This window comes from Gymnodraco acuticeps, unplaced genomic scaffold (assembly GCF_902827175.1).
Source record: "Gymnodraco acuticeps unplaced genomic scaffold, fGymAcu1.1, whole genome shotgun sequence".
NCBI classification, from domain to species: domain Eukaryota; kingdom Metazoa; phylum Chordata; class Actinopteri; order Perciformes; family Bathydraconidae; genus Gymnodraco; species Gymnodraco acuticeps.
Window position 1 is genome coordinate 426,601 of NW_022990646.1, and position 26,550 is coordinate 453,150.

At 40.2% G+C, this 26,550-nt stretch overlaps 1 protein-coding gene across 2 annotated transcripts; it reads left to right on the plus strand.

The window, feature by feature from the left end:
• The first annotated feature begins 316 nt into the window (after nucleotides 1–316).
• ulk1b (unc-51 like autophagy activating kinase 1) lies at nucleotides 317–26,068 on the plus strand. 2 transcript variants are annotated; one of them, XM_034229285.1, is made up of 27 exons: nucleotides 317–975; nucleotides 1,886–1,978; nucleotides 2,493–2,534; nucleotides 5,997–6,029; nucleotides 8,053–8,089; nucleotides 9,368–9,541; nucleotides 10,557–10,630; nucleotides 10,939–11,040; nucleotides 11,562–11,620; nucleotides 12,091–12,173; nucleotides 12,317–12,367; nucleotides 12,761–12,852; nucleotides 12,976–13,138; nucleotides 13,258–13,312; nucleotides 13,414–13,500; nucleotides 13,843–13,986; nucleotides 14,110–14,258; nucleotides 17,145–17,398; nucleotides 17,510–17,715; nucleotides 18,144–18,265; nucleotides 19,180–19,305; nucleotides 19,905–20,089; nucleotides 20,920–21,104; nucleotides 21,623–21,741; nucleotides 22,297–22,454; nucleotides 23,276–23,411; nucleotides 23,492–26,068. In XM_034229285.1, the coding sequence occupies exons 1-27, from the start codon at nucleotides 886–888 to the stop codon at nucleotides 23,545–23,547; spliced, it is 3,075 nt and encodes a 1,024-aa protein (XP_034085176.1). In that variant the 5' UTR covers nucleotides 317–885; the 3' UTR covers nucleotides 23,548–26,068. The 2 variants fall into 2 exon arrangements, with proteins under 2 accessions (XP_034085176.1, XP_034085177.1); XM_034229286.1 differs by having other exon boundaries at nucleotides 12,979–13,138.
• The last annotated feature ends 482 nt before the right edge of the window (nucleotides 26,069–26,550 follow it).

Consider the following 26,550-nt stretch of genomic DNA (forward strand, 5'->3'; position numbering starts at 1 on the left):
AGGTTTACCCCATTTATTTGTTATAACATAAAAATATATCATATCATTCTAATGTTGTTTGTTATCTCAATGACTATATCCAAGTCTATTCAGCAATATATATATTTTTTCTTTCTAATACGGCACACATAGCGTCCAAGCACACATGCACGTTTACTGTATCATAACATCATTTAACCTAGCAAAACACTTTAAAAACGCTTCTTAATACGTTGACTGTGGACCATAAACTGTGTAAATAAAGCCATGGAGCCTGCCGTCTGACGTCACACCTACAGCTGTAGTGGCTCCGCGCATGCGCACTGTTGCAGAGGCTCGTCGCCGTCTGCTTTGTTGGGACCATCGATGCTACGACTTTTGCCGTGTCAGCTGTGAATTGCACGTACATAACGGGAATATTCACAATATGTTCTCACTATTGGACATTGTACGCTTGTTTTGAGTGCACAGCCAGCGTTTGCTTTGCCGTATTTACGCTTCAAACCGCCTCAGACGACAGAAGACAGGAACCCCTGCCCTGTATATAAACAAAACGCAGCGAGTTGCCTTTTTTAAGGTGGCACGTCAGAGACAGCTGCAACAACAAGGACTCCGATTCTCTTTAAGTTCGCTCACTTCGTGTTGGTCGCGTCGACAGCGATGGGAAACACTATACAGCTTTGTTAGGAGTTAAACTCCATTACGTGTGCGTGCTAACATGAGAGAAGAGGACAGTTTGTTGTCAGGAAGGCAGCTCCTGGCGAGTCTGAGAGGGGGGGAATATCCCTGCTCCTGCCCCTACTTGACAGAGGAGAAAGGAGCACTTGATATCCAGAAGGCTGACCTGAGGCCTCCTGGTCATTCTATCCTCCTGTAATCAGTAGAAAAAACACAATTTGGCACAATATGGAGACGGTGGGGACATTTGAGTTCAGTCGGAAGGACCTAATAGGACATGGCGCATTTGCTGTCGTCTTCAAAGGCAGACACCGAGAAGTGAGTATTTTCCTTGACTTGTATTGGTATTGCATACAAATACATACACTTACCCGTCCATTGCAAACATAACGAAACAAAAGGTAGCTTGGATGGTTTGGTTCTATTGTTGGCCGTGAATCTCGTTTAATTGGCCATCTGTTGTATTTGTTTTCATTGTACGGCCTTAAGAGGCCTGGGAGCACGGACAGGATGTTCCATAAAATGACAGGCAGTTAATGAAGAAACAAATACAATACTTTTTATATGAATGCAAACACCGTCTCTTAATGCATGGACATTTCCTTTGTGATACTCTTTATTTTGTGTCTGGTTTGGCAGATGATGCACGTCCTTAATCCTGGCTAAATATAGAGCAGCAGGCACTTATTGTTTCCATTAGAAAGCTCCACACTGAGACCAGTAAAGAATATGATGAGACATGTCCTACACCTGGAAGGAAAGAGTATACATTATAATAGCTTTGCATTCATTTCATTACACAGTGCTAATGCAATATTTCACATCTGCTAAGTCAGATAATACACCCACGGGGAAATATAGGCCTGTCTTCATTAGTAAATTGGCTCACAGATCAATATTTCATCCATAATAACAGATGACTGGCATCTAATAACCCAGATTGCAAGGCATACATAATGCAAAACATTAGAACATGCTGTCAGTTGAGGAAAAACACCGGCAGGGAAGTTGCATTTGGTTGTGGGAAATTACCTTTCTTTTAAAAATGACCCAATCTATCAGGAACATTGAACTAATTTACTGTATGAACTGACGGAAGCTGTCAGTTGTACTACAGTGCAGATCAGTAGCTCTTTATATACCAAACAAAGGTGCAGTGTAACACATACAGCACATGATGTGTTGCATTTATTTGACCAAAAATGTTGTTTTGTGTGTTTCCTTCTAGAAACATGACTGGGAGGTGGCAGTGAAGTGCATAAACAAGAAGAACTTGGCCAAATCCCAGACACTGCTGGGGAAAGAGATCAAAATACTGAAGGTAAGTCAGAAGTAAAGCTGAAATGATTTATCGTTTGATAAAATCTAAATCCAAAACTAGCCAAACGTGCAGCTTCTCAAATATCTAGATTTAATTGTTTTCATGGACTGATAGTCACAAAACAGGATTCCACTTTGGGATAATTTTTAATGGGCATATTTTACAATTTACCAACATTTAAAACCGAGTGATTTTAATCTAGGAAATAATCTGTATTCTGATGGATGATTATAGTAGACCATGAACTAGCACCTGTTTGTTTGAGACCACATTTCTTCGACCTGATCACTTTCTGTCCTCACCAGCAGGGGTTTATTTCTCTCGTACTCTGCCATTTCAAGGTTCTATAAAGTATTTGATAATACAACATTTTAGTAGGGCTGGAAAGATGCCTTATCATGACAATCTCACTATATGGAGATCTCACAGTGACTGTACAAGTCAAAGTTAAACATGTAAACAAAATAAACAAACGCCATCCAGATATTGATTTTCAGTGTGTCATTTTCTGCAGGAGCTGAAACATGAGAACATTGTGGCTTTGCTGGACTTTCAGGTATGTTTGATTACATTTACAGATGGTATCAGGCTGATTGCACAGTGTTTAGGCCTGCGTTTGACTACATGATTATCACACCTCTTATTGTCCCACTTTCCCCTCCAGTGTGTGCTCACGAAACCGAGCAGATGGGCTGTTGGATGTTCCACATGACCCACTTCTGTCTCATGCAGCTTGAACAGTTTTGTTTTCCCTTCTTGTTAAATGAGGCTTTGCAACATTTGTTTGTTCTAAAAAAAAAACCGCTCAGGCATGTTTCAGTTGACTCTTTCGTGTAATGAATATCTTTGTAAAGGTTGAGTTAATATTTCTGACTTTGTGGTCTGTTGAGCATCTTGCGTGTTGACATTTGGGTTGCACAGTAACCAACATCGCAATATGGACTAATGCAATCACCAAATCAAACAAAGTGCAATATTCATACAGGCAAAATATGTGTAAAATTATTAAGATTTAAATAAAAGTCGTGGCTTAAAAAACGAAATTCATACTCCTACGACTTACAAAAATATCTATGTTTGGTCCAGATCCTCTTAAATCACACCATGATCATTTTACATATATCCTTCATTGATAATGAGAATAATGATGCAAAAATGATCAATACCCCCAATATTTGTAAATCATACCTTAATTTCCATAATGATTCATCACAATTAGTTATTTTTTATAGATCTTAGTTGACCCTCTGTCTACAGTCAAATGGGCTCTCTGCTGTTCTCCCTGACTTTCTGGGAAGTGTAGCATCTTCACATTTTACTTGCCTACTTATTGAAACAGACATGGAGCCGTATTTTCCAGACACGAGCCAGATGCCTGGAGGAGGTGTTAAGCTCCAATAAAACCTATGCATGTGTACATGTGCAGATATTAATACTCCTCTCAGCTCAGCGCCAGACTAGGCAGGTGTTGCATCGTAAGGTGATGAATAAGAATTCACAGTCTCAGCCAAGTTCTCGCCTGCAGCGTAGAAACCAGTGTGAAGCTCACAGTGACAACACCTGTCAGATCATTTAGACATCGCAACCCAGCTTTGAGGCTAATACGCTGCCATCTGCTTAAAGAAATCTGCAGATTATTCTTATTGTAACATCTGACAAGACTACATTGTACAATGAGATGTGTTGCAGCAACATACCTCCTGTTGCATTACTGTCACTTTTGATACATTTTACATACCGGTAGTTGCTGCTGTGTGTCACAAGCTTTGATATATTGCAGTTATATTTACTTTAGTTTTTCTTTGGAAAATATGTTTTTGGGGGGCTTTTAGAGAGGGGGGGATTATATGCAGCAAAGAGTCATGGGTCGGATTCGAACCCAGATCCAAATGGGCTTTATTCATGTATTATTATCTCATGTAATCTTATATTTAAAACCCTACATTAAGTCTGGATGAGAGCAGATATTGTTAGCTTCATTATGTGATTGGTTTCACTGCTTTCTAATTGAACTTTCATCCTTATTTCCTTTAATCAGAGGCCTTAGTCATCATGCAAAATAGGTTATAAAAAAGTTAAGACTGATGACGCATGCATTTATATGCTGAGCACTACTAGCTCCAGTCACTTTGCAGCATCTCCCAAGGGCCTTTTATTAGTAGCTCTAAGAAAAACGTTGCAAGTGGTTTTAATGGCAAAAGTATGTCCCTCTCTTATCTCTACACCAGGGGTAGCCAACACGGTGCCCGCCCGCCCATGTTCTAAAAATAGCTCGCAAAGCAAATCCAAAATGTATAAAATACACAAAACAAAAAGGAAATGTAAGTATACAGCTCCCTTTCATCTGAGTGTTGAGAGCTGTATCCAAATTCATGTTGTGCTCAAAGTGCACCAGATTGATGCATTTAACTTCAACATTTAAAAATAAATCTCCCTGGGGGTGCATGCCCCCGGACCCCCCTAGAGGAGGTGAGGCCCGTCCACCCCCAAATAAAGCAGTTTAAAATAATGAAATTGCATACATGTTCTTTTAGTAAACACTGAAAACGCAAACAGCACACAAAGGTTAAAGGTCAGCATATAATAATGTTAAAATGTGCTAAACTGCAAAAAACAACAAAAGAGGAGTAAAAGTAGCCCCCGACTTGTTTTGTTTTTTGAAAGTAGCCCTCACCCTAAAAAAGGTTGGTGACCCCTGCTCTACACTGACTCACAGTGGCACCTCTCTGTCGATGGGAATTTTCTGAGCCAACACAACAGTTTGTTGTTGCACCGCAGACAGAGTGGATGTTCGGAGCAGGGGATCGTGTTAGCTAATTAGGTCAGGAGGAAACTGAAAACACTGGACGCCAGAGACATGTATTTTACTTTGCTCTACATATCTAATTGTCTTTATCTAAAACGACTTAAAATGTGGTTTCGGAGTCAAATAATGGTTTTGTTGAACATTATAGAACCAAACATATTTTACTTCCTATTTTGTAGGTTTTGTGCAAGAGCAAAAAATCCCCCAAATTATCCTTTTTTGACTATATAAATGATAATAATTATAAAGATGTTCTGCTTTTTCATAGGCAAAGGGTTAGGGAAAAACATTTGTTATTGTTATAAATGAACAACAATGCAGGTAGTCGTTATGTTACCTAGTAATGTTTTATTTAGATGAACAATTTCACACTTAGGGGAACAGACTAAGACTTTGCTGTCTATCTGAGGATACTCCACCTTGTGAAACGGGACCTGGCTTTCTCAGCATTGTAAAGCAAGTCCTAGCATAAGATGATGATACATTTCAAACGATTCACCAAACTTTTAATCACAACAGAAGTTTGCTGCTGCGTTGCCACCCTGTTAGAGTGACAGCCAGTAGAAACCAGACGGTTGTTTCTTTGACTGAAAGCGGGTGTTTGGTCGCCGTCCAGCTTCAGTAAGGCCAAAGACAACCAATTTCAAAACGCCTGACTCAGCAGAACTATAGAAAACACGCTGGCCTCTGACTGGTTGACTCGTCATGATACTGAGATGAGGTCAGAGCGAGGGTCCGCAGTCATCTGTTGCACAAAACACATCCAAGTTGTTAGTAAGTAAATAGCTTATTATTGCTGTGGGAGCTTATGAGTTAATTTTTCTTCAGTCACTGCTTCTCACTGTCTCTCACTCCTCATGATTGTTTGATATTTCTGTCAACAGCTGAGCCAACATCTGATTCACCTTTTGGCTCAGTATGAACGTAGTAGAGTAGATTGTTTTCATATTTCTTCAGGCATGCTTTCTTTTGAATTTGCTCCAAACGTATGCTATAACCACAGAAAGTGTATTTTGTCCAAGTGCCAGATAGATCTACTTTTAACAAACGTAGCTTTTTTTTATTATAGACTGTCTTTCTTTCTCTACATCAGTTTTTCTCTTAGCAGTTTTTTTTTGCAACCCTGGCTGAGCACAAGTAGCCTCTGTCCCCTCCTTTGTCTGTCCCTGACATGTGTTTTTTACCCTGCTCTCTTATCTCTCCTCTCTTTAGGAAACTGCCAGCTCAGTGTACCTGGTAATGGAGGTAAGCTGCTGTGCCGTTTGGCTTTGTTTGCTCGGCGCTGTACTGTCTCAGCTCTGACAGGCCCCGGGCTATAATTAGCCGAGTCCTCGGGCATTAAGGGGGGGGTAAACGTCTGTTAGGTCAAACAGCCCAATGCTGCTCGGTTTATCACTGCATAGATGTTACAAGTAATATACTGTTTGTGAATCTTGTAACTACTGCATTATGAATGTTTGAGCTTCCTGGTTGCCATTTGAATACCAGGAAACGACACACACAACTGTCAACATGACGGTTTGTTTATTGTTGCTTTATACATACTGATCATTCCCACAAGGCATGGCGAGAAGAAATTTCTGTCATGCTAGATCTTATTGTTCTGACATTTAAGTATTTTAAACTACACCGATCATACTATTAGTATTGATATCTTTTTTGTTAACCCAGCTTGGGTTTTCTGTAAATGCATGTTGTCAAGATCCATGTAATGTTTGTCACCTAAGAAGAAAAACTTGCTCGGACAGAACAACAACAAAACCCCTGGCATGCTGAAATGGCTCACACTGCATGCCAGATGCATAAGATTCAAAATGTAGAGTCCACATTATAGTCTAGTTGCCAGCACAGCGAACCCGGAAGTGTTGAGTACACCAACATTTTATGATATAAATATATAGTACGGGTCCCCAGCATATAGAAACTGCCGAATGCTAACTTGCATATGTTGGGCAATTTGCACAATTAGCATAAACTGTGTTAATTGAAATGAATGGTGTTGGGGAATATTTTCCAAGGCCCATAACTTTAACCCAGTTTATCAGTTTAAACTGTCCTGACTGAGCACACGCACCTCGTAACCTTGGCTGCTGTGCTCTCAGTGTTCTGTCTCCCTGTTCCTGCCTGTTGGCGTCGGCTGATAGAGGTGTTATGATTTTATCTTGTTATGCAGCATGTTAATGATGCTCTCGGAACTAGCTAAATACAGGGGTCTGGGGTAGAGTTCTTCAGAATTGACGTAGCAACTCTACCGTGCAGTCAGATCGTGGCTGCTGTGACTTGTGATGTGAATTCTCCGGCCGAAGCTCCAAATAAACCATCAGTGTTTGACATCAAAGCTCCTGCTCTTCCCGTGTCTCTTTCCTGAGTCGGTGACTCCCACTGCATTGCTACACAGAAGTTTCCCTTACAAATGGCATGTAAACAAATATTAAAAAAAGATTTTGGACAATTTTGCAGTGGTTTTGGGGGTTATTGAGGAGTCCCTTTCTGACATTTTCAGGATCAGTAATGGCAGTTTTAACCAGAAAGTAGCCATACTTGTTCTCTAGGTGGGCTGATTTTGAACAGCATGAATAGTGTTGCGACTATTTGATATAGAGAGCACAAAATCAACATTATTATCTCTACCGTGGACAATAAAAAGAAAATCACAATCTGTCCAATCCAAATGATCCAGAGTCCCCTAAATCTTCCAAATCGAGAGTACAAATATTGGCATTTTCTTGAAAATGTCAGAAATTGACTCGGCATCCTCAATTTCCTCACCTCAAACCATGAACAGTTTAGGTCATTTCCACAGTAATAACGACACAATGTTCAAGTTGTTTAGTATTTTTAAAGAGAGTTTCAAAATGCTCTTCAGGTCAAATGTATATGCAATTTCAGATAAACATAAAAATATAAACTGGTAAACAACAGTACCAAAGAAACAGATCAAAGAGGTAGAATAGCTTGAAATGAACGGCAATGACATTTCTCATACTCCTATTCATTATTATCTCCATTTTTCATGCTTATCTCTGGTTCTTAGAAAAGGAAATGACCTGTCAGGCCCCACCTTTCACAACACCCTCTCCTAGCCTCAGTCCTATTGATGCTATGAAAGAGAGCGAGGGTACACATCTGTAAACGCATCACTCTTCAGCAAATCACTGCTCGGATCTCTTTTGCTTTATAGTTTCCCTCTCAGCCCTCAGTGTTACCTGTGTTTACTAATGTTGTTCCTTTTCTTCTCCCTCTCCTTCATTTCCTCTTTATCTCCTAGTACTGCAATGGTGGCGACCTTGCTGACTATTTACACTGTAAGTAGTGCATCTATTAATCTAGTAAAAGCTTCAGGTGCTTCTCAGTAGAAAAATCAATTGGACTGATGGTGAAAGTGTCGTCTTTGTTGCTCGTCGACAACAAAGTCGTTTCGTTCTGTATGAAAAACTGTTTTTAAAAATACAACTTTTTATTGTCTCAAAGCCAAGATCATAAATCATAACACTCAAAATGCCCAACAGGAGAAAAATATTACATTCCTATAATGAAAAACGCTACACGCGACCAATTAAAGTAACTAACCCAAGTACTAAAATGATTATCTTTAGACAGGAGCTGCTGGTCAAGACATCAAGTAGTAGAAGAAGAGGAAGACTTTTTTTCAGTTTTGTTATATCTGCCAAGAAGTGCATATAAAAAGGACCCACTTTAATAAATAATAAATAATAAAGTCTGCCATTCAGCCCACAATTCCTTCCTGTATGACCGCAGAAACCTGCCTTTCTTTATCTAAGGCCTTAAATACAGAGACAGATTTGGTGCTGGAGGAGCTTTGGACGACCTCAGGCTTAAAATAGTCTTTGACATGCTGTGTTATCAGAACACATCTTAAAACTGCCCTGCTGTATTCCTATGTCTTGGCATATATACATATACATGAGACATACTTCACATACACACAGTACAACACCTCTTGCAAATATTCAACACCATGTTAACGCAATGGGAGAATTCTGGTCTACAATTCTGCCTTGGTTTGTCACTTATCATAATTTTCAAAGCTCTGCTTAGCTAGTGCACTCAACTTATCTGTCTGTGTAGGTAGAGTGGTATAAGACATCAACCTCTCAGTGTAGCTGAATAATTGTAGCTCCAGCTGCTAACTGTGTCTGCCAGGTACACAGAGATTAAATAGGGAACACATTCTAGTTATAGCCTCTGCTTGCCTGTTTTTGTATACACTTCCCACTGTGGTCAAAACGTTTTATTCCTGGCCCCAGTCAAGCCTGAGTCTGGCTTAAAACAGTGAGATGACTGGAGGTGGAGGGAAGGAAGAGATGGGGAGCTATAGGTGGCAGTGGGGTCATGTTGGGAACGAGAAATACACATACAAAATGTTAAAATGAGATGTTGTCTTTTCAAATAACATGATTTGACTTTAAGATTTGTTAGAAAAACTAATATAATTAGAAAAATCTATGTAAAAGTCCTCATGTGTCTAGTATAACCCCACCTGCAAAAGTGCTTCATCAATAAATCATGCTGTTCACTTGTAGCATACAAAAGTTCACTTGCATCACCTTGTTTACCTGCAGGCAAAGGCACGCTGAGTGAGGACACAATCCGGGTTTTCCTGCAGCAGATTGCAGGGGCCATGAGGGTCCTACAGGGCAAAGGCATAATCCACCGGGACCTCAAGCCCCAGAACATCCTGCTCTCCTACCCAGCAGGACGCAAGTCGCACTCCAACAACACCTGCATCAAGATCGGTATGTTCCATGGAGTTAAAGTGTGAGAACAGGCCATCATGCCATGTGAATATTTTGCCACAAATGTTGTTTGATTTGTCAACTTCTTGAGATTTTTCACATGTCAGAGATGAGACTTGTGGTTTCTACATTAGGATTCAATTGGAAAAGCATTAAAAAGGAGCAAAAAAAATGTAATCTCATGCAGCACATATAAATCCCAGCGCTGAAGTAAAGCTCTTTTCAGGGTATTTTATTTTAACAGGACCTAATAATAATCTCCCCAAGGTAATTGATTCCACCAAGATAATAAGAGTAAACTGGTTAGAGAAAATTGATTGGATTATATAATTGCACATTTTCCCTTAGCAGTGTTATTCCCCCCCTGATTAAACACTATTGAACAAACACCAAGACGGATGAACAGATATGATTCATGTGTCATCAGTTGCGAGAATGGCTGATTTGACCCTAAACAAGTAATGAGAAGTGAAATTAACTGAGCACAGAGAGCGAGTGTGTGTTGTTCGGCGGTTTGGAAACCCTGCTGCTAATCCTTAAACCGTTTATTTCTTGTTCCTTTGGAGAGTATCGATTGCCCTGTGGGAGTGGAGTCACTGCAGAATGTGATTATCCTCACTACTCTGGGAAAACTTGCAGATTCACACCAACACACTCATACTCATTGTGCCCACATTGAAGCAGGTACTGGCACACAGGCACATCCACGGTGGCAGACGGATTACTGCAAGATTATTCTTTTGGTTTGTTAAACAAATAGACTGTATGCTCAAGGATCTTTCCTTTTGTCAAGTATCAAAATGTAATATAATGAGCGACACATAAATCTATGTAGAGAAAAGCCAAAAGTGTTTTATTCAGCCGTGACTCACTGGAGGTATAAACTCCAGTGCGCTGCGTTGTCATGCAGATGAATACATATTTTTTTGAAGCACTTGGGATTTTTATTTCCTGCAACTGTTTCCTTTTGTTATCAGTTTGTGAGTCTCAGCATCTGCACATTTTCCCTCCGCAGCGGACTTCGGCTTTGCCAGGTACCTCCAGAGCAACATGATGGCGGCGACGCTCTGCGGGTCCCCGATGTACATGGTAAGCACTCTTTGCAGGTTATGCAGAGATGGGATGGAAAATAAAGGGCAGCATATGCAACGCTTGAGAAAATACAGATTCACTGACTTCTATGTTTTCACTCAGAAAACTGCTACAAACTAAAAAAGGACACTTTGAAGGTGTTATTCGTCCATACAAACTTTATAATTGCTCAAATGTTCCATGTGAAAATGCAGAATGTTTCATTTGAATATCTTAGCCGAAGACAGTCCTTAAAACGTATTTATCTCTTTAATTGTTTATGAAAGCATTCCTAAAGTCTCACAATCCCTTTTTTTCTTCACCAGGCTCCTGAGGTGATCATGTCCCAAACCTACGATGCCAAAGCTGACTTGTGGAGTATAGGAACCATCGTGTTTCAGTGTCTGATTGGGAAGGCTCCTTTTCAGGTAAACACACAATTACGATCATGTTTTTTTTACATTTGTGTACATAAACGATGAAAGGGAAAAAAGGACAAAAATCCGTATTTCTTTCATGGCCTTTACATTTATGTATGTCTGTTTTGCCAAGAGGACAAAAAGATTGAAATGATGGAAAACAGATGCAGTCGTGTTAAAAATAGTTGCAGAATTAAGTGCACAAAGCCATGCTGAATCATACTCGAACATGTGTTCCATCTTGTCACAGTTTAGTTTATCTAATTTTCTCAAACAGACTCTCTTTTCTCTCGGGATCATGTGATTGGTTCCAAAAAACAAGCAATTTGCTGCAGCTAACTTTAAGGACGTTAAGAAAGATGACACACATATTATCTTACAAAATGTCTGAACTCGTCCGGCAGCATTTCTGAAACTACCAGTAGTTTCTCTTTTTGTTTCATTGACCTGCATTTTAAAACTTTAGCTAAAGTCTATTTACTCAAATGATTGGAGCAGACATTTATTGTTTCACCTCTGACTTCTTTCAGGCTAGCAGTCCACAGGACCTCCGGATGTTCTATGAGAAAAACAAGACTCTCAGCCCCAAGTAAGGAGTAACAGTGAGACGACATTTTTTGTTTATTAATGACAAAAGTTATGGTAAAAAAAATCAAACAAAGTGACATTTATATTTTTGTCCTGCATTGTTTTTAAATTGAACATTTCTGAGGAAATTAGAAACTTTGCTGAGATACACCTTCAGAATAAATGAACCAGGAATGTGAAACCCTGACCTAAACATTTCAGAGACCTCATACGCTTTGAAATAGTGTTTGTGTTCCTACAGTGATATTAACAAAATAAATGTGTCTCCTGCAGAAATATGTGTTCTGAAAAGGTTATCATTAATTACATTTTCTTCAGACTATACACATCTAGTATAAACGAATAGTAAACCAAGCAAAGCTAGAGTTGTTTCTGTATGTGCAATTACAATTTTCTGTTGTATTTTTTAACCTTTTGAGTTATTTTCATGCACAGCAGAACACACTGATTGTGATTTTCATTTGTTTGCAGCATCCCCAGAGAGACTTCAAGCCATTTGAGGCACCTGCTGCTGGGCCTGCTGCAGCGCAACCACAAGGACCGCATGGACTTTGGTTGGTCAATGAAAAATACCTACACTTCCTTCTAAATTAAACAAGTGTAATAAATGTTCCTGTGTACGACTGTATCTATGTACCTATTACTGCTCTGCTTGACTTACTCCTGCTAATTCAAGTTCTTCTTGTGTTGTTGGTAGATGAGTTCTTTTCTCATCCTTTCCTGGAGGCTAGCACATCCATGAAAAAGAGTAAGAAACAATAAACAATGCACTTCTTAATAAAGATTTGTTGGAAAATACTCTGAAATACAGGACTATATTGTATATATACATAAAATGTCTTGCACTTCTAAAGTCATAAACATTATTTATATTCTATAAAAACAGGCAAAAAGATCTCTTTCAAAAAATTGGAAATAAGATTGAAATAATACCCAGACTGTCACTTCCATATAAGTGATGCTGTTATTCTGTGACCAGACTAGATCCAACAACATAGTGTGTCTAACATGAAACATCATGGACTTATTACTTTATATTTGCCCTGTAGGCTTTTCTTGTAAACAAACAACAGTTCTGTTCACATTGAATGTTTCCCACATACAGCATCCTTGAGTTTCACAAGGTTGCATTTTGTTACAGCAACTCCTACCGTGTCCATGACCTGCTTCCCAAGCTCCGCCTCGGCCAGCTCCTGTAGCAGCTCCTCCACCTCGCACCTCGCCTCACCACCGGTTAGAGTTTATTATATCTGAATTATCTCCTCATTGTTTGTCTGTCTGTACAAAAGCTCTTCTCAGACTATTTGCTCTTTTCCTAAGTTTATCTTCTAAAGTTTCTCTGTCATTTCTCTGCAGCAGTCTCTTGCTGAGGTTCAGCATGTGCGTGCCAAAGCTCTGACCTCCCCTACCCAGGAGGCTGCTGGTTTTCTCCTCAAGGAGTCCTCTGGAGGGGGCGGCAGCAGCAAGAACTCCTCCTGTGACACAGATGACTTTGTTATGGTGCCTGCTAACTTAACAAGTAAGAACACATTTATGTATTCCTACTTAACTATCAAATGAAGCTGTGCATAGTCCTATATTATTATTATTATATTACCTTTTTTGGTCATTTTCTAAATGTTTTTTTCTGTTTTTCAGCGGTAGAGTTGCCATGTGAGAGTAAAGTTTTGCCTGACAGCTTGATGAACAGCAGGTAAGGAGCAAGCATTGTTTATGCAAAGACTGTCATTATCTGTTTTTTTAATTATTCACTGTAGCTGTGTGACCATAATGCAATGTATTGCTTTTTATCAGCTCTCTTCTGGCTTCTGCTGGTCTGTGCAGCCAAGTCAAAACCCCACCACACTCGCCTTCCTACAGCGGATCTCCAAGTCCTGTCAGGTAACAGAACAAAGCTCAATGTTTTCCTGTAGGGCTACAAGTGGTAGACACTGTAAGATTTAAACAAAATGGTTGGTGGTAAACAGCTAAGAAGATCAAATGATGTGATACCTTGTAAATTACATGTCTTTACCTCAAATAATTTCATATCTACCACAGTGTTTGAAATGTTTTACACACAGTTATTGTACAAGTGTGGGAGTTTTGTCATTAACAGAATGTTTCTTCTCCAAAATATTTGGTGTACTCATTCCTGTTAAAAGTGTTAACCACATACACCCTCTCATCTCTTGTCTAACAGTTTCCCTCTGTACTCTCTGTTCTTCTCACTGTTGTTGGCAGGCCCAGTGAGTTCTCGGGAAGTAACTACAGTGGTAGCTATGGAAACCACGGTCAGTCCTTGCCTATCCCAGTCCCCACCCAGGTCCACAACTACCAACGCATGGAGCAGAACCTCAACTCTCCGAAACAGGACGGCTCCCCATGGTCTGTATCCCCAAACAAGTCCCATTGCCAAATGTATATCTGTATTACCATATCTTAAATTGGCTGGGGTGACTCATAATCTTTTTGTTATCAAATCAAATCAATCAATCTTTTTGTTATCAGGCTGTCGCCACCAGTGCGCCATTGCAGCAGCGGAAGCTCTTTGGGTTTTGCCCGGCCCGGGCCGTCACCACCTTACGGACAAGCAGTAGTTGCAACCAATCGGAGACTTTCCCTGGGAGGAGCCAGACCTTTCCAGCTCTCCCCTCAAGGTAGCACATCAATAGATGCATATATCACAGCTTTCTCCATGCTACAGTTTTTAGAATTCACTGAGTTGATTTATTAATTTGATATAAATTTACTAGAGAATTATCTGATCTAATTCATGATCGAAATAAGCAATGGTCCTTAGCTAGAAAGTCTAACATGACTGGCTTCTTTTTCGTGTCCTCAGAAATAAATGTTCAGCCCTTTTATTAAAAAAGCTAAAGCTGATTTCTATCTGAGCTTAACCACTGATTGTTTGAATGACCATTCTAAGTTCTGGAAAACAATTAAATCACTTCAGAACAAGAAGGTTTCTAGTTTCCCACAAAAATTGAAGGTCAGTGATTCTTTTATTTCAGATTCAGATGGTATGTCTAATGCTTTCAATGCTCACTTCAAAAAGGCTGGTCACATTTTTGATGAGCAAAGTCATGACTCTCTAAATGGTCGTACTCACAGCCCTAGTCAAGAGATGAACTCCCCTGTTTTTGATTTAGCCTATTTCTCGGTCTCTGAAGTCTTACAGGGTTTGCACTCAATTGATCCTAAAAAGTCTGCCGGGCCTGACGGCCTCGACCCGTTCTTTTAAAAAATTGCAGCTCAGATTATAGCACAACCAGTAACTGATATTTGTAATCTCTCCCTGTCCACTCACACACTGCCAGCTGTGTGGAAGCAAGCTCTGGTATCACCCCTCTTGAAAGCTGGTGATCCCACAGAGTTAAATAACTATCGTCCTATCTCAAATCTTTCTGTGTTACCAAAGATTCTTGAGTCCCTAGTTTCTACTCAGCTAAAACGTTTTTTTAAATTCACACAACATCCTTAACCCTATGCAATCTGGATTCAGATCAAAGCACAGTACTGTGACTGCCAGTCTGAAAGTCTTAGACGATATTAAGGCTGCTTTGGATAAAAAATCTGTTTGTGTTGCATTGTTTATTGACCTAGCCAAAGCATTTGACACTGTAGATCACCACATTATGTCCAACGTTATGTTGATGTCTCGTTTCGGTCATAATGCCATTTGCTGGTTTCAGAGTTATCTAACCGACCGTACTCAATGCGTCAGGTTGGGTAGCACTGTCTCTGACCCTGTCACCTTGGAGAAGGGAGTTCCACAGGGCTCTATTTTGGGGCCTTTGCTCTTTTATTATATGTAAACAATATTTGTAATCAGATGCAATTTTCTACCTATCATATGTATGCTGATAACACTATTGTTTACTCATGTGCTCCTTCTCTGGATATGGCCGTTTCCAATTTAAAATCTGATTTTATCACGCTGCAGCATGCACTTCTTGATTCCAAACTGCTTTTGAACAGTAAGAAAACCAAAGCAATGCTTTTTGCTCCCAAGTCAGCGTCCTCTTGCCTCTCCATTGACACCCTTGATGGCGTCTCTGTTGAGTTTGTCGATACCTACAAATATCTTGGCTTTTGATTGGACAGTAATCTGAACTTCAAACACCATATTGAAGTTCTAACAAAGAAATTGAAATTCACTCTTGGCTTCCTTTACAGACTTAAATGTTGTTTTTCAACTTCATCTCGTAAAAGGTTGGTCTCTGGCTTATTCCTGTCCCAGCTGGACTACGGTGATACCATTTATGGATTTGCCTGTCCCACTGTTTTGGCCAAACTTGACCCACTCTACCATGCTGCACTGCGTTATATCAAATGCACCCTATAGAACTCATCATTGCAAACTGTATAGCCTAACTGGATGGTCCTCACTTACTATGCGTAGGATGCAGCATTGGTTTTTATTAATGTATAAAGCCATTTTAGGTAAGCTTCCACTGTACATATGTGCCAGATTTGCTCCAGTTTGTGATTCTTACAACCTCAGATCCATTGTCTGGATACGGTTCCAGGTTCCTGCTGTGCGGACTGAGGCTGGGAAAAGGAGACTTTTTTATTATGGTCCTTGGTCTTGGAATGACCTTCAATCACGCCTCAAACTGACGGCACTTGTCTCAATAGCATGTTTTAAATTGAAGTTGTCTGAAGTCCTTACCACCAGCTGCTCTTGCAGTAATAAGTAGTGCACCTTTCTTACTGTCCTAATGTGCACAATGTAGTGACTGCTTTTTCTTCTTTTGTTTTCTTAGATATGTTCTCTGTATTTTATATGTTTGTGTTATGTGTTATGTGACGTTGCTGCCTTCTTGGCCAGGTCAGCATTGAAAATGAGATTGTATCTCAATGCTTTTATCTGGTTAAATACAATTCAAATTAAAAGCTACTCAAATAGAGCGATCAGGGATTTCAATCAAGTTTGGCTTCTTGTAGTCTTCAACGAAAGAGGGAAATAGGGTTTTGCAAAGGCTTCTCTGACTCAACATGGTCAGTAGTTTTTAAAGTTGCGTGGCTGTGGCTTAGGAGGTAGACCAAGTAGTGTTTCAAACCCCGACCCCTGCAGTCAACATGTCCAAGTGTCATTGAGCAAAACCCCCACATTTCTCCAACTCTGGGTAAATGCCTGTATGAATGTGTGTGTGTGTGAAAGGGACCTCGCTGACTTGACGTGTGGTGTTGTTGTAAAGGCCTCTGAGTGGTTGCAAAGACTAGAAAAGGCTATATAAACTGTACCATTGAGGGAGAATAAAAGAACCAGCCTCCTTTATTCATTTACTGTCTACCACTGATGGAGAAAATGAACAGACTTCCTACACAAATGCTCTCCTTGTCACCACCAGTAGCTCGTTTGTGCCTCATGCTGTCACAGTCTATCGCTGTCTGGACACGCAGAAGGGCAGCGAGGGAGTGTGGCCGTTTTCTCCACTGTCTTTTGTTGGATTTCTTGTTTTGTCGTCCTGTCTGACATTCCATTTTTGCGATGCCACCTGCTGTCTTAACACAAAAAACACTGGTCTGTCCCACAGCTCCTCAGCTCATCGAAGCCCGGCAGACTCCTCAGCCGCGGTCGGCAGGCCTGGGCACGCGGCTCCACAGCGCCCCCTGTTTGTTGGAGGGCGCCAGTGGTGGTGTGAGACACAAGATCAGGAAGCAGCACTCAGAGCCGGTGGTGGCCCCCTCTACGGCTCTGATGACTGTCCGCCCTTTGCACTCGTCCCCCAGACTCAGCGAGCTGATGCAGCGTAGCCCCCTCCCCACCATCCTGGGCTCACCTTCCAGGGTGAGTCAGCACTAGAACGTAAATCTCTTGAGATGCACTGAACAAGAAAAGGAACACAGCTTAAACAAATCTCTGGCGACTCTCCCCTGTCTGCCTTTTCTCTCTCCTCAGACCATCCCTCCTTTTGAATTCCCCAAGGCTCCTAGCTCCACCAATCTCGTGACCTTCCTGACACAGCAAGGTCTGGTCCTCGGCCTGCCCTGCAGCAGGACGGCCCCCTCAGAGCTCAGGGACGCAGGACAACAAGCACGTACACAGGGCAACCAGCCTGCCCACTGCATCCACAGACTGAGTGATGATGCCAAGGGTTTTGGAAGGTTGGATATTTGTCTTCTGTTTGTTAGGTTTACCATACTGATGCTGTGTATCCAGAAACAAATGATGACCCACATATACAGGAAAGACAGGACAGGACTGCAAAATGTTTGAAATGTTTCTATCTTTTTCAATCTTAAATCATGCTTATTTTAGTTTTTATTCTTTGCATGTCTTATCACTAAGCTTTTTCCTAATGGATTGAGCATGTTGGTAGCACATTTAATTCATTTTTCTCATGGTTATGATTGAACCTAATGGGGTGGATAGAATGGATGTTAAATACAGCTAGCAAGGCAATAGGTACATAATTAAAGGAACAAATAAAATAAGCAGTTATTAAAACAAATTATATATATATTTAAAGAGAGTTTTGCCTTATTCTTATTGTTTTATTTCCTTCCATGTGTCTCCTGTCTCTCTGGTGCAGGTCTCAGAGTGCAGGTCGTCTGTCTGACATGCTGCTGATGGCTGCTTTCGGCCCAGGTGGACCCTTAGGTGACAGAGGCAGCTCCGAGAACCTGACCTCTGAAAAAGCCATCGACATAACCGGTAGGAACTCTTATCGATTACCATAAACCAAATATATATATGTGATTTAGGATTAGTGTTTATTTATGTGGCTTCTTCCATTAGTCTAGAAGTCAAGATTCTATGAAATACAGTGTGGCCTATTATTTAGCACTTTTCCAGTTTCAGGACTATGAAAAAGTATTAATAATATGTAGGGATGCTCCGATCAGGGTTTTTGGGGCCGATCACCGGAATCAGTATCGGCCGATACCGATCGCCGATCCGATCATAGGGTGGGTGGGAGCTATGGGGGATCTTCCATTTAAAGTGATGTTTAAAACTCAGTTAATGGGGCTCGTTTTTATATTGCTTCAGTTTATAATCGTAACGGATCGAAAAGTTCAGATTAATTTTTCAATACATGATGAGCTTCCACAAACAACAACTAACATAATTATTACATTCAAATGAAGTACATTATTCAAGTTTACATTAACTTTGGATAATAACACGGGAGAAATGAGCGGAAGCGCTCTCTTTTTCTCTCTCTCTCTCTCTCCTGACAGCCCGTCAGTATCTCATGCAGCTCGCTGATCCAGTAATGAATGACCCGACAGTGAAGAATAAACAGAACGTCACAGCGGGCGGAGCTGCAGGATTTCTGCTTCACACACGTTGCATACCGCTATTTTATTGTCTTTTTCGGACACCTTAAAATACTGCCAGACTTGTGAAGCTATTTTGGCGAGCTTGTTTTGTCGCGCACAGAGAAAAGTGTCATGTATTTTACGTCATGCGATCGGCTCACCTGATTGGCCTTTATAGTGCGCACCGATCAATCGGCTGAGAGTGAATATCGGCCGATAATGATCGGCGGCCGATCGATCGGAGCATCCCTAATAATATGATATACCTATTCCTATTTTTAATCTTTGTTCTTTTTTTCCCTCTAGTGCCCCCCGGTGGTGGGGCATCCTTTGCACCTGGCTCCATCAGCCCAGCACAGGTGGTTTTCACCGTGGGCTCTCCCCCCAGTGGCAGCACCCCCCCTCATACCTCCAGACAAAGGCAATACTCAGGTAACACATGCGCATCCTAGCGCTGCTCAATTCTAATAATATATTTCTGCATCATTTCTGCAAGCAGCAGGGATCAAATTCCACTCGGCAGCTTCAGTGTTATGCTTTGCACATCATACAACAGAGTGCTGTGAAAGCTATTACTTTCATTAACTATCATGTGAAAACATAATTGAATATTATGCAGGCAAGCATAAAAGGTTGAATTTCTTTTTCGATTAGGCTCAACTGTGGAGATATGTAGCAACATTTAGGGAGTAATAATAACCCAAATAAGTGTTGTTTGCAAATACCAAATGTTCCAATTGGTACTTAGAGTATTTATGAAGAAAAATCCATGTAACTCCTGGCAGATGTTGATCGTTAACTAGAAACTCATCTCCACTCATTACAGCGGTCAGCAACATGTTTGAATGCCAAAAACAAAACGGCAACATAGTTGGTAGAAATGCAATCAAAACCAATGTATTATCAATTGGTGTCTGTTTTAGATTTGATGTTTTATTGTATAGAGATCGAAATGCATGGAATTTGATGAAAAACAATGGATATATCCAATACATTTGAAATTTAAAAAGCGAATTCTCCGACCCCTACAGGCTCGTTCACTTCAATCAGCCCCGCAGGTTCCTTCACTAGCCGCCACCCCCAGACGGGCACCTACCTGGACGGCTTTGAGGCCCCTCCAAATCCTCGCTACAGTTTCACTGATCCTATCTCTGCCAACATGGGCGCTCATGTAACCTTTGAGGCTCCTGAGCTGCCTGAGGAGACGCTCATGGAGGTGAGAACAATGTTTTATACACAGCTCTGGAAAGTAGAGCAAGGGCAGTCACCTTTTAGATCCTGTGTTTTCTATGTATTTATAAAGGAATGACTTACAAAACCAAAATGTTTTAATCCCTCTTGACAACGTGGACTCTGAGAGAAATGTCAAACAAGCGTTGTAAAGTTGAAGGGTCTTTAGTTCAAGTAATCATGGAAACAGTTCTTAAGGTGGAATCAGAGTGGAATAATGCAATGCACCCAAATAGCACCATTAGGTTTTCTTTTGTCATACAAAATAATGCATATCATTGTTCAGCTGTTCTTTTTTGATTTTGATATGTAGTTTACTCTATTAACTGTCCTTATTTGTCCAATGTAATATATGTGTGGACTTATAGGGACACATGTTTAAGCAGCAGTGACTAAGGGGGGACCCTTATCAAAAAAGTCATTTTTTATAAATATGCCTTTATTGGCTAAACTCTAACTCCATAGACGTTTCACAAAGATTCAGCCAAGATTTTATTTCCTTTACACACAAAACTAAAATAGTTATGGAAAAGATATGATGTGAAGTTAATGCTTATTATTTGCTCCATCATAGTGTCATAGTGTGTTAATGCCGGTTATCTGTGTTCATTTGCAGATGGTAAATATATATCCCTCACCTGTCGTCAATTACGGCTGTCTCGTGTTAATGCTTGTGTTTGTTTAACCAATGCAGTCTGAATGCATCGTCTGTCAAAGAAACAGTCTGACGTCCTCTGTTTAAAAAAATAACTAAACTATTCCTCTTTTCCCTCTGTGGCTGTCTCCCTTTTGCTCCCTGCGTGTGTCGGAGTGCAGCAGGAGCATACAGACACTGTGCAAAGCCTGCGTTTCACGTTGGATTTCACCCGCTGTCTGATGGAGGTGGCCGGAGCCCGTGGGGTGGTGTTGTTTGAGGAGCAGGGGGACATTTGTCATCCCTCCCTCCATCAGCCCCAGAGCCTGGTAGCAGATCAGATAAGCTCTCTGAGCAGAGAGTGGAGGTAAGGCCGAATCAGCTACGTCTGTCAGTCTTTGTTGATGGCAGTGATACCGTCTAAAAGTGTGGACAACCCTGGGAGAAAACCGTCTTTTTAATGTTCGAAATTAGAGAAAAGGGCTGTCAAGTACAATATTTATGGAACCTACTCTGGAGTATTGACCGAAACAAATCTGACGCTTGGTCTGACGCAAGATTTGTTAGCATAAATGTATTTCTTCCAACAGATCAAACAAAGCCATACACATAAAAAACAACTAACTCATGCAGTGGTTGCTTGTAGAGTTGGAATGCAGGGAAAGAAAAGGATGAACTTTTATATTTTTGGAAAAACACACTGTAAACGGGTTTTAAAATGGGCAGTGTGTTACCTAATGAAAATCAGGTCGGAAAAAAAAGCCAGTTGTTTAGATGAAATATAGCGGCTACATCTGCTATCACATTTGACTTCATTGTATTTTTTCTATTTCATTTCTCAATTTATAATGGAATGTTAAGTAATGTGTGTGTGTTTCTCCTCAGTCATGCAGAACAGCTGGTTCTCTACCTTAAGACTGCAGAGCTCTTGTCCAATGCCTTACACACAGCCATGGAGGGAGTTAAACAAGGCACACTCTACCCATCCTCTACTGTCAAACAAAGTACGAGGCATTTCATTTTATAACACTTCTAATATATATATATATATATATATATATATATACAGTGGGGCAAAAAAGTATTTAGTCAGCCACCAATTGTGCAAGTTATCCCACTTAAAAAGAGGAGAGAGGCCTGTAATTTTCATCCTAGGTACACTTCAACTATGAGAGACAGAATGGGGGGAAAGAATCCAGGAAATCACATTGTAGGATTTTTAATGAATTAATTGGTCAATTCCTCGGTAAAATAAGTATTTGGTCACCTACAAACAAACAAGATTTCTGGCTCTCACAGACCTGTAACTTCTTCTTTAAGAGCCTCCTCTGTCCTCCACTTGTTAACTGTATTAATGGCACCTGTTTAAACTTGTTATCAGCATAAAAGACACCTGTCCACAACCTCAAACAGTCACACTCCAAACTCCACTATGGCCAAGACCAAAGAGCTGTCAAAGGACACCAGGACAAAATTGCCCCACTATATATATATATATATTTGTACTACCATAAAATTCAAAGTACAGCATATTAAAATACATCTCTGTCTGCCTACAGTTGTGAAGAGGTTGAATGAACTGTACAAGTCCAGTGTGGCTTCCTGTCGCTCACTCAGCACCCGGCTGGAGCGCTTCTTCTCCAGGAAGCACCGCCTAATGGACCAAATCAGCTCCATCACAGCTGAGCGGCTGCTGTTCAGCCACACCGTGCAGATGGTAAGCCGGGCGGAAAATGAGACAGTAGGGAACCCGAGGAGGAGATAAGGGGTTATTGACCAGCAGGCCACAGCGGAATTATTTAGATACTCTATCTGTGGGCATCCAGCTAATTACAAATCCTAGCATGTGGTAATCGTTACATTTCAGTCCTGGTTGATTTAGCCATACTCTATACTGGTGGTTACTGCAGATGTGTTCAATACTACAGGTCTGGGGGAGGCCCAACTAACCATTTTAAATGTTATACTGATCCACTCTCAAAGAATTGGCAAACATGGGGTTTTTTTGTCATCTTTTTGAGGAGAAAAAGTGTTCAGTGTCTTCAAAAAAACTAATTACATTTTCTTTGACTACCTCATTATGTTCCTCTTTAAATAGAAAACCAAAGCAGTGGGAATTATTATTTTCTACATAAGTAGTACATTAATGCAGCTTTTTTTCCGGCCATGTCCCCACAGATCCCCGATTTGTTTTAAAATGCAAAAATATAAGTATTGCAACGCTTTTATCAATGGGCAATAGGCTAAATCAATGATCATTTTGCCTATTTAAATACAAATATCTGAGATTATTCCTTTTAAATCTAAGCAAGTCAAAATATATCATGTCTCTTTGTCTTAGGCTCCAGTCTTTTGTTTCCAAAGTGATGTGCTCCCTTTATCTCTACACGAATATTGAAAAGCCACTAAAGTAATGGCTTCTTAGTATTTCATAACAGGTTTTGCATTCTGTGGTTACATTTGTATATTTTGTCAGGCATGTGGATGTTAAAAGTCAAGATTTAGGTTATTAACTTGAGCCTCCTGGTGTGGCGTCAGGTTCAGACGGCTGCACTGGACGAGATGTTCCACCAGGGGGAGGCGTCAGTGCTGCGTTACCATAAAGCTCTGCTGCTGATGGAGGGTCTGTCTCAGCTGCTCACTGAACAGGAAGACATCCTCAGAGTTAGCAAATGTGAGTATGTCTATCAGCCTATTTGTAATGTTCCTGCAGAAAAAAAGAGACATTTTAACTGTTCTCCTTTGTATCTGCAGGTAAGGAGTGTATTGAGCGGCGCCTCACAGCTTTGCAGTCAGGACTCTGTGTCTGAGTGATGTCACCCTGCATATTATCAACGAATCAAATCTCAACCCACATCTCGTGGTTTTCCCTTTTAGAAATGCTTTAGATTTCACAAGAAAACCACAAGGCTTCACTTTTGCTGAACATTCACGGCTCGACTTTTAATGGCTTGCCATTCATCTCAAGCTTTGGACAGTGGCAGTGACTCACACCGGCACTAAACTTGTACCGGTGTTGGACATGAAGAAAGAATGTCTGCGCTGTCGCCTACGGGTAGAGGACTCTGCTCCTGGTGCTGAAAATGTTTTTCCAAGGGACTAGGGATGACACCCGCCGGAGCATTTATCACCAAGTAGTCGCATATCTACATACATAAAGCTTTCTTAGATGGGAAAATATTCAAAAATCTTTATGGACAAATGTATCTTCTACCGTATCCGTTGCTGGAGGAAAATAGGCCAACAAACATAATTTGTCTTATACCCCTTGTTTGCTTTCCTTGAATACATTTTACTGTTATTTATCTAATTATTACTTGCTTTGCTGGAGGACATTTAAAATAGCAACGATACAGTTGGTGGCAGGAATTGCGTATAACCAATCTGTTGCCAAAATATTTGTAGTTTTGCTTTTGTGTTATTTTAAACTTGTTGTAGGTATCTTTGGTTTGGAAAAAAAGATCCCTGTTTGACACTTTACCAATTCTATACTTCCTTATGTAACAGACAATAATCAATCATTGAAACAATGATATACACGGGATTGAGTTTTCTTAAATGGTGGCAGGTATTACAGCAGAAGATGGGTCCAGAAAACACTCACTACCACACTGCTACATGCCGAATATAGCTTTCATTCCAGCTGGTGTGTAAGCATCCCTGAATACAATCTTACTAAAGATGTTGCAATAACCTGGGATGTGTTCGTCAGGTATACAGAAGCTTTTTTTTTGCTACCGTTGCTGGTAATGTCTTCACACAACTTCGTATTCCGTCTCCTTATGTGTGGTTCATCAATCATGTCGGAGTTCAGCAAGTATAATCACATTTGAATGTAGTGCTGAAAGGAGAGAAACTGCGTTAATGTATGTCAATTATAAACCCCGCGTTTAGCGTCTGAATGTTTTTGCACTGTTTAAGTACTGGATGGGACGATTTTGAGTGGAACATGCTAAACGAGTCCTGTTTTTTTTTTATATAGATACCTTTAGACAGATTTGCTTATTTAGAGATTTCTATTCCATACTTTATTGCAGTTGTGTTTTAGTTGCTGTCAAAAGGTTTTAGAGGTGTGTTAGATGTGAGAATGCTGACAGAGAGATATAAGCTATGAACCCTTAGAAAGATTGCTTTAAGAAGAAAGAGGGGAAAAAATACTTTACACTGAAACAAGTTTTACATCCATTGTGTTGTGTTTGGAGTAGTCAGAGTTTGGCGATTGTGTTTTATTTAAAAAAGTGACCTGTTGATTTGGAGTGCTAGTGTTTTAATATTTGTGTTTCATTGACCTTAGAGCTATATCTCAAGAGGATACATGTACTCCCCTAAGTGGCAAATGGGAAGGGTCAAAGATAAGCTTGTGTGCATGCATGTTTGAAATGATATTTGGTGTATTGAGTGACAGTGGGATTTGTTCTGTAGAACCAATTGCTCTGTGACAAGATGTGAATGAGTTGTTATTCAAGATGGTGACTACGAGAACATTTGAGAAGATGATATTGATTTGTGGAAAGGGCTTAAGATATTTATGAAGCCAGTATAGTAGCACTGTCAGCAGAACAGAACGGAGGAAATGTTTTTTTCCTTGGTGAAGATTTATCGAAATATACATAACGTGTATTTGCTTTGTGGCCTTTTGTCAGATAGCTTTTTAGTACATTTTTATAGGTCTACCGAGATCATTTTGTGTGTTATTTTAGTGTGAGTCTACATTCCTACAGCCTCTCTGTCTCTTACACACGCTGTTCAGTTCAGTCACTTTTGTAATGGTGATCGCAATTTACCTTTATAAAACTGATGCATGTGTCACTTTGTAATGTTCCCTACAATCATTACTATTGGCCATCCTTTGAAGGATTATCTTGGGTAGGAGTCAAAAGCACCATAAAGATCATTTGAGCTGACGTTGAAATAATTATTACAAAATACTGACGCCCCACCAGCTCATGTTTAAAGTACCACAGAAAGATACAATTAAGTGTAATGTGTGCACTCTTAGAATACATTTGTCATTGATTGGTATTATTTGTTTTGTATGCTAAAAAACCTGTTTTAATTTTGTGTTTTCACTTTCTGTATTACCTGTAAATATTGTAAATTAAGTTATTGTTAATGTATATATGACGCTGCAGGCATGGAGAGAACAGTACCATTACCGTCATTACATTTCCAAAGAATCGGCTTTCTGCTGATCCTCCATATTGTCTCTGACTGTTTCAAAGCATTTTATTGTTGTCATATGTATGACAAACACACAATCTCAGTGTCCCTGTGTGTGGTGTAACCTTTACTGTTTGAGTTGCAACATGAATAAAGTAAAAGGAAAGATTATTTAGGATGAAGTGAGTTTTCTTTGCTGCCATGTCATCTCGGTTATGGATATTTAAGTTTACTTTAACAGAAGATTAAATCCGAAATCCTATGCCTCTCTAGAGATGGGGAAATTGTATGATTTTGTACACTTCAAACTGAACCTACCAATTTTGGAAATCTCAGATGCATTGATTTAGATTTAGATTTAAATAAATCCTCACAGCTATGAAATAATGTTCTACGTAGGCTGGCAAAACAGGTACAGTCCTGTTGCTGAACTAGTAATCCCAACGCTCAAACCAATTAAACTTGGATAGTGCATAATGGGACTAGTGTCCGCAAGGTTAGACACTCTATTACGAATCTCATGTAGTCAGCTTTAGGCTTCAGCTAGTCATTTACTTAAGCATAGTCTTATGTGCTTGTATCCTCACATCTAGGAAGCCACATGAACTTCAGTTCCCTGTTGGAATGTCGGTGACAAAATGCAATCACAACAG